Source organism: Taurulus bubalis, assembly GCF_910589615.1.
Source record: "Taurulus bubalis genome assembly, chromosome: 10".
NCBI classification, from domain to species: domain Eukaryota; kingdom Metazoa; phylum Chordata; class Actinopteri; order Perciformes; family Cottidae; genus Taurulus; species Taurulus bubalis.
This window is the reverse complement of record NC_136598.1, coordinates 28,293,597-28,305,668: the sequence shown is the minus strand read 5'-3', so window position 1 is coordinate 28,305,668 and position 12,072 is coordinate 28,293,597. Positions and strand designations below refer to the sequence as shown.

The 12,072-nt window shown below is 42.3% G+C and overlaps 2 protein-coding genes across 2 annotated transcripts; both read left to right on the top strand.

The window, feature by feature from the left end:
* Window positions 1-1,311: 1,311 nt before the first annotated feature.
* On the top strand, window positions 1,312-2,247 carry LOC306742566 (olfactory receptor 4B13-like; the record flags this gene model as incomplete). The annotated part of the gene is made up of 1 exon (XM_079224956.1): window positions 1,312-2,247. One exon carries the CDS (start codon window positions 1,312-1,314, stop codon window positions 2,245-2,247), a length of 936 nt encoding a protein of 311 aa, XP_079081082.1.
* Window positions 2,248-9,855: 7,608 nt separating this feature from the next.
* Window positions 9,856-10,791, top strand: LOC306742565 (olfactory receptor 4B13-like; the record flags this gene model as incomplete). The annotated part of the gene is made up of 1 exon (XM_079224955.1): window positions 9,856-10,791. One exon carries the CDS (start codon window positions 9,856-9,858, stop codon window positions 10,789-10,791), a length of 936 nt encoding a protein of 311 aa, XP_079081081.1.
* Window positions 10,792-12,072: the final 1,281 nt, after the last annotated feature.

Genomic DNA, 12,072 nt, shown 5'->3' with positions numbered 1-12,072 from the left:
GTAGCTAGTCCCTGGACCTCTGTAGCCAGTCCCTGGACCTCTACAGCTAGTCCCTGGACCTCTACAGCTAGTCCCTGGACCTCTGTAGCCAGTCCCTGGACCTCTACAGCTAGTCCCTGTACCTCTGTAGCCAGTCCCTGGACCTCTACAGCTAGTCCCTGGACCTCTGTAGCCAGTCCCTGGACCTCTACAGCTAGTCCCTGTACCTCTGTAGCCAGTCCCTGGACCTCTACAGCTAGTCCCTGGACCTCTACAGCTAGTCCCTGGACCTCTGTAGCCAGTCCCTGTACCTCTGTAGCTAGTCCCTGGACATCTACAGCTAGTCCCCGGACCTCTACAGCTAGTCCCTGGACCTCTGCAGCTAGTCCCTGGACCTCTACAGCTAGTCCCTGGACCTCTGCAGCTAGTCCCTGGACCTCTGCAGCTAGTCCCTGGACCTCTGCAGCTAGTCCCTGGACCTCTGTAGCTAGTCCCTGGACCTCTGCAGCTAGTCCCTGGACCTCTGCTAGGTTTCACCAAGTAGTTTCTGAAACAAGGGCATTTGGAGACTCTACCCTCGTACAAGGAAAGTAAAAACCCCTGTACCCAATATCCCTAAGTCTTTAAACTAACCAATCCAGGGCTCTAACCAAAAACTCTAAGGAGGACTGGGTAGTAAGAAGGTGGCAGTTCTCGGAGGCGACATTATGTTTCCTCATGGTTTTGGTACCACAGCACTGATTTCTGGGACTGATTTTCACAAACTGACTGTAGTCTTTGTTTTTTGGAGTTAGCATTTTCTCATGTTCGTTTGGTTTACTCTGTGCTGTAGTTTAGTTTCCATCCACTAACCAACGTATGTAGGTTAGGTTTCATGAGGAAGTGACTCATTAATTGCTCATAGTCCTGAGTTTGAATGGTCACTTGTCTATGTATGTTAGTCCTGTGACTGACTCTGTGCCCAGTTTCTTGGCCAATGGGTGTCCTTTCACAATGAGGTAATCATGCTGCTGTGGATGTCCTCGGTCTTGAAAAGTATATAAGGCATCAATGAGTTTCAACTCTGTTCGAAGGGACTCGCAGTATGACTCTGGCAGGACAATAGGTGAATGCACAAATTCCCACACCGCAGATGTTTTATGAGTCATTTTTAACTTGAGCATAATATTGAACAAAATGTTTGATTTGCAATGACCTCTGGTCACGTGTACTTGGTGTTTAAGTTGCACATTGTGCCAACCCAGTCCAAATTTAAACTGGTGACATTTCAACAAATGTGTAACAAGCGTTAACAAAATGATTTGTTGGTGAGCACAGTAATATTCAAGGATCATGATGAACTCCACACAGGTTTCTTATTTCATACTCGCTGCCTACTTTGACACCGGGGGTTTTAAATACTTGTGTTTCATGGTTATTTTGTCTTTGTATGTGTTCATTCTTTTTGGCAACGTGTTGCTCATTGTGGTTATCTGCATGAACAGAAGCTTACATGAACCTATGTACCTGTTTCTCTGCAGCCTGTTTGTGAATGAACTGTTTGGTAGTACAGGGTTGTTTCCATTCCTTCTGGTTCAGATCCTCTCTGACATTCACACGGTTTCTGCTCCATTTTGTTTCCTGCAGATATATTGTGTGTATACTTATGGCACTATAGAATTGGTAAACTTAGCCGTTATGTCTTATGACAGATATCTCGCTATCTGTTATCCTCTACAATATAACACACTTATGACCTATAGGAAAGTTGCCACTCTTATTTCTTTAACGTGGTTGTTCCTAGTCCTTGAGAATGTTTGCACTCTGATTCTGATAGTCCCTTTACAGCTGTGTGGGAACGTCATTAACAAAGTGTACTGTGACAACTACTCTGTTGTCAAACTGGCCTGTTATGACACAACGGTCAATAACGTCTATGGACTCGTTGTTAGTGCCTTTGTCATCTTTTGTCCTCTAACACTAATCATTTACTCGTACGTGAGGATTCTCAGAGTTTGTTTCTCTGGTTCTAAGCAGACCAGACAGAAAGCTGTCAGCACCTGCACACCTCACCTCGCTTCCCTGCTCAACTTCTCCTTTGGAGCTAGTTTTGAAATATTACAGAGCAGATTTAATATGAACGGTGTTCCTAACATATTGCGTATTTTTTTATCGCTGTATTTTCTCACGTGCCCGCCGCTCTTTAACCCTTTAATGTACGGACTGAATCTGTCTAAAATACGTGTTTCATGTAAAAATCTGATTTCAAACATGAGCTCTTGGTATTAGCAGCCGATTCTCTTTCAGGATATAGACCATTGTATTGTTCTGTGCAGTGTGTTTCCAACACAAGTACATAACTCAGACTCGTTTTGCTTTTGTAAACACAGAGACGTGATGTCCTCAGTTTTAGAAACAGTTGCATCATGTTGTGTCAAATTTCAGAAATGAGATGAATGTATTTATTAGCTGAGGGAAATCAAAAGTACAATGAACACAGACAATATGTTGTTTACTAAGACAAAGCCGGAGCAGCACCCAAAGTGAATCAGATAGTTTCGACCAGTTGTCTTGACTTGAATCATCATTTCTAGACATGTTGAGGCAGGAGGTTGAGACGGAGATCACATCTTTGTCACGCTGGTGAAGGCCGGAAACACCCAGAATCTCAAGCATAGCAGAGTGTTACTGCCTATAAAGGAAGATAAATATCTACGCACTACATGTGTGAGTCCTCCTGCTTTGTTCACTGAGCTTTTCCTGCTTCCACCAGCTTCAGTCCATTAACAGGCTGTGTGGTGTCCCGGGCACATTTGGGTCAAAGATAACGTCAGCACATCTTTTTAGAAGTTCACCACTACTACACAGTACTACGACTACTGGTAGTACTGGAACTACTTGAACCTCTATCTCTCCACGGTTGCAAGGACTCACAACACACACTGATCACAGGTCTGTCATCTTTTTATTCATTCAGGGCCACAAGGCTCCTTTTCTTCTTAGGTCACTTCCTGCCAATTTCTGTCAAATTCATATAATTATTCATATTTCCTTTTGATGTAGCTTATTTTACTTTCTTTATCAATTTAAATGATATGACTGACTCCCTACTTATTGTCGCATGATTGTTGGTAGCGGTTAAACAAATTATAAATAAATATCAAATTATGTAATGATTATTAACTAAATTATGAATCATAAACACTTACCTTTGTATCAAAATAAAGATGATACCATTAGTGCAACTCACAGAATTTAACAAAATAATAAATATAGGACGCCACCCTAATTTAGAAAGAATGCCCCCACCCATGGCAAGGCAATGCAAGTTTATTTGTATATTCAATTCAATTCAGTTTATTTGATATAGCCCAACATCACAAATACAAGTTTGCCTCAGAGGGCTTTACAATCTGTAACATAACATCCGCTGGAGTTGTTTGCCTGGTGTATATGAGCTCATCTCTGGTGAAGGAGCTCCGGGTATCACAGCAGAAAAGTTAATTTACAACCAAAATAACGCGCACCAACACCGAGGCAGCCATCTTAGTATATTGTGCCGTGTTAGCACAAAATTAACTGAAATGTTACGTGAAGTATTGTACATTCATGAAATATTACAAACAGATTTTGAGACATAGTCTGTATCATAGACTCAGCACCATTAGAAGTTCAGTTTTTGTGGGCTTTTAGCTTATTGTCAAACAAATGTACAAGTAATCAGATCTCTGTGATTGTCATAAAGACAACCTGGGCCCTTCAGGGCCTGTAAAGCTCTGGGGCCCCAGGGCATTTGGCCACCTTGCCTGGTTCAGTATTATAGTGAATATGTTATAACTGTTGATTTACACATACAATGGTTTACTATAAGTATCTAGACTAATTAATCAGTTTTATCGCAGTATATATACACTCACCTAAAGGATTATTAGGAACACCATACTAATACTGTGTTTGACCCCCTTTCGCCTTCAGAACTGTCTTAATTCTACGTGGCATTGATTCAACAAGGTGCTGAAAGCATTCTTTAGAAATGTTGGCCCATATTGATAGGATAGCATCTTGCAGTTGATGGAGATTTGTGGGATGCACATCCAGGGCACGAAGCTCCCGTTCCACCACATCCCAAAGATGCTCTATTGGGTTAAGATCTGGTGACTGTGGGGCCATTTTAGTACAGTGAACTCATTGTCATGTTCAATAAACCAATTAGAAATGATTGGAGCTTTGTGACATGGTGCATTATTCTGCTGGAAGTAGCCATCAGAGGATGGGTACATGGTGGCCATAAAGGGATGGACATGGTCAGAAACAATGCTCAGGTAAGCCGTGGCATTTAAACCATGCCCAATTGGCACTAAGGGGCCTAAAGTGTGGCAAGAAAACATCCCCACACCATTACACCACCAGCCTGCACAGTGGTAACAAGGCATGATGGATCCATGTTCTCATTCTGTTTACGCCAAATTCTGACTGTTGATGTCTCAACAGAAATTGAGACTCATCAGACCAGGCAACATTTTTCCAGTCTTCAACTGTCCAATTTTGGTGAGCTCTTGAAAATTGTAGCCTCTTGTTCCTATTTGTAGTGGAGATGAGTGGAACCCGGTGGGGTCTTCTGCTGTTGTAGCCCATCCGCCTCAAGGTTGTGCGTGTTGTGTCTTCACAAATGCTTTGCTGCATACCTCGGTTGTAACGAGTGGTTACTTCAGTCAAAGTTGCTCTTCTATCAGCTTGAATCAGTCGGCCCATTCTCCTCTGACCTCTAGCATCAACAAGGCATTTCCGCCCACAGGACTGCCGCATACTGGATGTTTTTCCCTTTTCACACCATTCTTTGTAAACCCTAGAAATGGTTGTGCGTGAAAATCCCAGTAACTGAGCAGATTGTGAAATACTCAGACCGGCCCGTCTGACACCAACAACCATGCCACGCTCAAAATTGCTTAAATCACCTTTCTTTCTCATTCTGACATTCAGTTTGGAGTTCAGGAGATTGTCTTGACCAGGACCACACCCCTACATGCATTGAAGCAACTGCCATGTGATTGGTTGATTAGATAATTGCATTCATGAGAAATTGAACAGGTGTTCCTAATAATCCTTTAGGTGAGTGTATATAACAATAACGTCGGCGTATATGTTGGCCGATAAGTGAAAAGAAATTGTAGTTCAGAAAAGTCAAAGATATGTTGGGGGTCAATTAGAAAATGTGTGTCCATTACAGTCTGTCCATAAGAGAGCCCTGACAATTGTATATTTTTAGTTGTATACTTATACAGGTTTATATCCAACATATATGTATGGGTTTTGTATCACTAAACGGCCTTGTTTCTTGTTGAGCCTATGCTGAAGCCTGTTTGCCACAGTACTTGATGTTTCCCTACAGAGTTCAGTGTTGTATTTTCTGTATAAACATCGGAACTGCTTCCAGAACTAAAGGAGTTTAAGTGAAGACCACCAGGACCACAGCAGTGAGACATTACATCAACCAGCTAGAGGTCCTCTGCAGGCCAAAGCTCTGTTCGGCGTCATTGTTGTGGTGGACATGAGGACGGAGGAGACTCGTCATGTTTACTGTATCGTTTGACAATAATGAGTCTCGGAGGAGCTTCATCAGCAGATATTTCCATGTGAAGCAACACAAGGTCGAACCCCAGAGGACTCTGTGGACACTTGGACACTCTGGAGGCTCCAACCAGCTTCAGCAACAGGCCAATTAGCACTTACGCAATGCATCATGGGAGGACGCTCTGCTGTCCCCATGGTTACTACAGGAAACACAGCAGCGTTTGGGATCCTGTGTAGTAACGACAGGAAAGGGAATGTTTTCTTGTTTCTCAGGCAGGGGGACGAATGTATTACTGAGAGATTAGTAAATGAAGATGACGGAACTCACATGATCATTTTCTAAATCATCATACTTTTTAGATAGATTTCCTTGTTTCAAAAGAGCCATATGTTTTCAAATGAATTTCTATAACAATGATATTTCTAATAAATATTCCATCATATTAAACAATTAAACACCTTTATGTTTTGTCAAAACCAGGGATATTACGAAATATGTCGACATAGGACATCTGGTCTTCAGAGCCTGTAAAGGTCTGGGGCTGTCCTGAGATTTCAAAATGGTTCATGAACAATCTCAAATAACTTTGCCAAAATAAATACGGGGAAATTGTGTAAAGGGATCACTAGATTGCTGAGATTTCTTTAATGCTGATCCAGAACCAGGTTCAGTGTGTTTCTGGACTGGTTGTACAGGATCCTGTCCCCACTCCTGTCGGCCTCCTCCTTGGCCTGACGAAGCTGCCAGAGTTTTGCAGTGAACCAGGGTTTATTGTTGCTGTATGTGTGGAAGGTTTTAGTCGGCTCACAGTGTCCGTGAGCTCATCCAGATCTGTAGCAGCAGCCTCAAAAACACTCCAATCAGTGCAGAGAAAGCCAGTCTGTAGCTCCAGCTTCGCCTCGATGGTCCATCTCCTCACAGCCTTGACCACAGGCTTTGCACATTTTAGTTTCTCCCTGGAGGTTGGGAGAAGGTGAGCCACACAATGATCAAAGAGTCCAGACACTGAGCAATAGACGTCCTTGAGTGTTGTAGTGGTCCAGTGTGTTTTTGTCCCTGGTGCTACACTATGTTGTCTGTATTTTGGCAGTTCTTTGCTGATAAAGTGTCCAAGAACACCGAGCAGGGAGTCTGGTTAGCCAGATGTTGTAGCGCCTCACTAAAATCAGAATCAGAATCAGAAACCGTTTATTTGCCAGGAATGTTTACACAAACGAGGAATTCTTTGAGGCGGAAGGTGCATACATTAGACATGAGACGTTAGATGAGACAAACAACAATCAACGACAACAACAGTGCAATGATATTAAATCAAGTATAAGATAAAGTGCTCAGACAAACAGATAACGTTAATGTAAGTGTATGTTAAAGTTACATGTGTTTAAGTTAAAGTGTATGTAAGTGGCATGAGTGTTTAAATATGAAGTGTGCATGGGAGTGACCGGTAAGAAGAAAGAAAAGAAGAGATAAGAAAAGAATGAAAAAATAGTCCGAAAAATATTCTGAAGCATAGTCCTGGGGCTGACAAAATCAGTCAAAGGGGGACCCGGGCTCTGTTGATGAGCCCGACTGCCGACAGGAAAAAACTGTTGGTGTGGCGTGAGGTCTTGGTCCTGATGGACCTCAACCTCCTGCCAGAGGGAAGGGACTCAAACAGGTTGTGTCCAGGGTTAGAGGGGTCAGCTACGATCTTTCTTGCTCGCTTCAGAGTCCTGGAAGCAAACAAGTCCTGGAGGGATGGCAAATTGCAGCCAATCACCTCTCAGCAGAACGGATGATGCGCTGCAGCCTGGCCTTGTCCTTGGCAGTGGCTGCAGCATATCATACGCTGATGGAGGAGCAGAGGATGGACTCAATGATGGCAGTGTAGAAGTGCACCATCATGGTCTTTGGCAGGTTGAACTTCTTCAGCTGCCTCAGGAAGAACATCCTCTGCAGAACCTATCATATTCATAGATTTCTTCCAAAGCGCATGGCTCACAATACTGTCCAGTGTGCAAAGCATAATTTCTTCATTACAATATTATTTCAGTTGCTATCCATACAGCACAGATCTGATACTAGGTTGAGATGAACGTCATGTTATTCTATTATAAGTGAGATCAGGATTGTTCAACATACATGTCCAGCCAGCAACAAAGCCTCTGATTCGTCAACAGCTTCAGCCCAATGCGTTATGGGATACATCTTCTCAGTAGGCTTTAACTGACGGCTAACGACAACAACAACTCCTTTCAACACAGAAATGGATAAATAATCACAGAAGACAAGGCAACAATTACATAATTCGTCTGTCTTGCACTGATCATATTGTTATGTTGTGGTTAATGCAACACAATAAGGACATTTGTAACAATAAGGATTTATTAATAATAATAAATTCAAAAGGGTGGACAGGGCAGGGTTTCTCTACGTCGAACCTGGCTGGGATTAAGACTGAAAGTCTTCGAGGGAGCGAGGAGCATGGGGAGTGGGGTTCCAGTGTTCCTCCAGAGGCATCTCCAGTCCACTTATGATCCGCGGCAGAAGCAATGATGTTGGAGAGTGAGCAGGTAAGTTCAGCAGGAAGTGGAGGCAGCTGGCAGGAAAGGATTCAGAACTAGGGCAAAAAGGTACAAAGTGAACAGTTTAGTCAACAGTTTACGAGTAAGATAATAGTAACAATCTGGTGATGAATGGCGGGAAGACCAGCGTTGATAAACTGCAGAGTGTGTCTTGATAGATGATTGGTGTCAGCTGCTCCAGCAACCACCGCCCAGAAGAGGGAGGAGGCGATGGCCACATCTCCCTCCTGGCAGACAGACCAGACTGACCAGGTAAAACAAACAGGAGACAAAATGACAGGGAAACAGAGGAAACGCAGGGAAACTACTCGACTGCCTAGGTGACAACATGACACATATGAAGACTCTGTACACCACCCCAATATTACCTGCTGGCATGGAGGCTCGGCTGCCCTTTAGCTATACCAGAGACGCACTCCTAGCGCTTCGCTTTGTTGGATCAATTACCATGGATCTGACCGACAGTGTGAGGCTACAACCTGAACGAAATAGAAAGGCAGCCCCTGTACACCAACAGCTTTAATTTCAGGCAGCTGAAGAAGTTCAACTTGCCAAAGACCATGATGGTGCACTTTTACACGGTCATCATTGAGTCCATCCTCTGCTCCTCCATCATTGAGTCCATCCACTGCTCCTCCACCATTGAGTCCATCCTCTGCTCCCCCATTATTGAGTCCATCCACTGCTCCTCCATCATTGAGTCCATCATCTGCTCCTCCATCATTGAATCAATGCTCTACTTCTCCATCATTGAGTCCATCCTATGCTCCTCCATCACCGTCTGCTATGCTGCAGCCACTGCCAAGGACTGAGCAGACTGCCCCGTATCCATCCTACCCTCCAGGACTTGTTTGCCTCCAGGACACGAACTGTGTTTGAGTCCCATCCCTCTGGCAGGAGGCTGTGGTCCATCAGGACCAAGACCTTACGCCACAAGAACAGTTTTTTTCTCATCTGCAATTGGCTTCATCAACAAAGCCGGGACCCCCACAGACTCTGACTCGTACATCCTCAGGACCATTACTTACAGTTACACACCTTTGCACATATTTTCTCTATTAATACACACTTGACACTTTAATAATATGCTTCTTTTAAAGTACTGTTATTGTTTGTTTCCCATATGTTATTGCACATTTTAATATTGTTTATTTTTAAATGATTTTTTATTATAGTATTGCACTGTCACTGTCTTCATTGTTTTGCACCATTCACTTGGCCAAATTCCTTGTATGTGTAGCGTATTTGGTAACAAACGTGTCTCATTCGGACTAAACAGTTCTGATTGGCTAATAACTAACAACAACCAACAACACTTTAGGACACCGGTCTCCTGGTTGTATGTTCTGCATTGTGTCACCATCCACCTCCTCTTACATTTTAGCAGTCTGAATTGATCATACTGACGTCACTCTGCTGCTGCAGGTGTCTTTAAGTCTCAAACAAGTCAAAGCAGAGTTCAGATCGGAGAGATTCCCAGTCAGGCTGCAGATGGTAAAATCTCAAACTTACATAATGCTACAAATGTTTTTTTGTCATTTCTGAACTGAGCATTGTTTTGACTTTGAAACGGTACGTTTGGGGTTGTTTTAAATTCATTCTGTCTATTGTAATGAATCTGTTCAGTGTAAAGCCGAGCTCTGTTCATGTGTTCTTCATGTTTCAGCTGCACATGGTGCCCAACAAGCAGACATTTAAAACAGACACGCTATAATACAGAAACCACTCAGAGAAACCCTGTTGTTTGTGTTCAGTAGAGTTATGATGATGAACTCAACACAGGTTCCTTATTTCATACTTGCTGCCTACATTGACACCGGTCTGTTTAAATACATATGTTTTGTGATTATTATGTCTTTATACGTTGTAATTGTTGGTTCCAACGTGTTGCTCATTGTGGTTATCTGCATGAACAGAAGCTTACATGAACCTATGTACCTGTTTCTCTGCAGCCTGTTTGTGAATGAACTGTTTGGTAGTACAGGGTTGTTTCCATTCCTTCTGGTTCAGATCCTCTCTGACATTCACACGGTTTCTGCTCCATTTTGTTTCCTGCAGATATTCTTTGTTTATACTTATGGCAGTATAGAATTTACTAACTTAGCCGTGATGTCTTATGACAGATATCTTGCTATCTGTTATCCTCTACAATATAACACCCTTATGCCCCATCAAAAGACAGCCTTACTCATTGCTCTAACATGGTTATACCCTTTCATTGCAATCCCTGTTTTGTTGTCATTATCTGTCCCTTTACAGCTGTGTGGGAACATCATTAACAAAGTGTACTGTGACAATTACTCTGTTGTCAAACTAGCCTGTTATGACACAACGGTTAATAACATCTATGGACTGACTTACACAACTTCATTAATTTCTGTTGTTGTTTTCATCATTTACTCGTACGTGAGGATTCTCAGAGTTTGTTTCTCTGGTTCTAAGCAGACCAGACAGAAAGCTGTCAGCACCTGCACACCTCACCTCGCTTCCCTGCTCAACTTCTCCTTTGGAGCTAGTTTTGACATATTACAGAGCAGATTTAATATGAACGGTGTTCCTAACATATTGCGTATTTTTTTATCGTTGTATTTTCTCACGTGCCCGCCGCTCTTTAACCCTTTAATGTACGGACTGAATCTGTCTAAAATACGTGTTTCATGTAAAAATCTGATTTCAAACATGAGCTCTTGGTATTAGCAGCCGATTCTCTTTCAGGATATAGACCATTGTATTGTTCTGTGCAGTGTGTTTCCAACACAAGTACATAACTCAGACTCGTTTTGCTTTTGTAAACACAGAGACGTGATGTCCTCAGTTTTAGAAACAGTTGCATCATGTTGTGTCAAATTTCAGAAATGAGATGAATGTATTTATTAGCTGAGGGAAATCAAAAGTACAATGAACACAGACAATATGTTGTTTACTAAGACAGAGCCGGAGCAGCACCCAAAGTGAATCAGATAGTTTCGACCAGTTGTCTTGACTTGAATCATCATTTCTAGACATGTTGAGGCAGGAGGTTGAGACGGAGATCACATCTTTGTCACGCTGGTGAAGGCCGGAAACACCCAGAATCTCAAGCATAGCAGAGTGTTACTGCCTATAAAGGAAGATAAATATCTACGCACTACATGTGTGAGTCCTCCTGCTTTGTTCACTGAGCTTTTCCTGCTTCCACCAGCTTCAGTCCATTAACAGGCTGTGTGGTGTCCCGGGCACATTTGGGTCAAAGATAACGTCAGCACATCTTTTTAGAAGTTCACCACTACTACACAGTACTACGACTACTGGTAGTACTGGAACTACTTGAACCACTATCTCTCCACGGTTGCAAGGACTCACAACACACATCGGAGACATGTGGAAGGACACCGGTCTCATGGAAAGCCCTTTAAATAACCCGACATTCTGCCTGTCAATGTGTCACATTTGGGTCTTTTCGCTTGTCATCTACCTCACAGGGTTAACGTTGTGAAACGGCTTCTCGTCTGAGTTCTTCTCAACCTTTGTGATCAGGAAAATGAATTCTGTGCTTCACCTGCTTGGTCTGTCTGCACTGGTCACAGGTCCTTCACCGCATTATTCATTCAGGGCTACAAGGCTCCTTTTCTTCTGATGTAATTTCTATGTCAAGAAGCCAAATAAATGCATTCATTTTTCATATCATTATTCATATTTCCTTTTGATGTAGCTTGTCTTTCTTTCTTTGTCAAATAAAATAATATGGTTGATTTTACATGCAAATGACTATTTAAAAAGAAGCCAAATAAAATGTGTATATTTCAGAATCAGAATCATTTATTGGCCGTTTCACATACAAATAATTTGACTTGGTGAAAGGTGCTTAACAATAAACATAGACGTAGAATTAAACAAGACAAATATAATAAAAACAATAAACATAATAGATGAATATAGTAAACAACACATGGATAATAGTACTTTTGAACAAGTATATAATATAAAACAAAAGCGCCA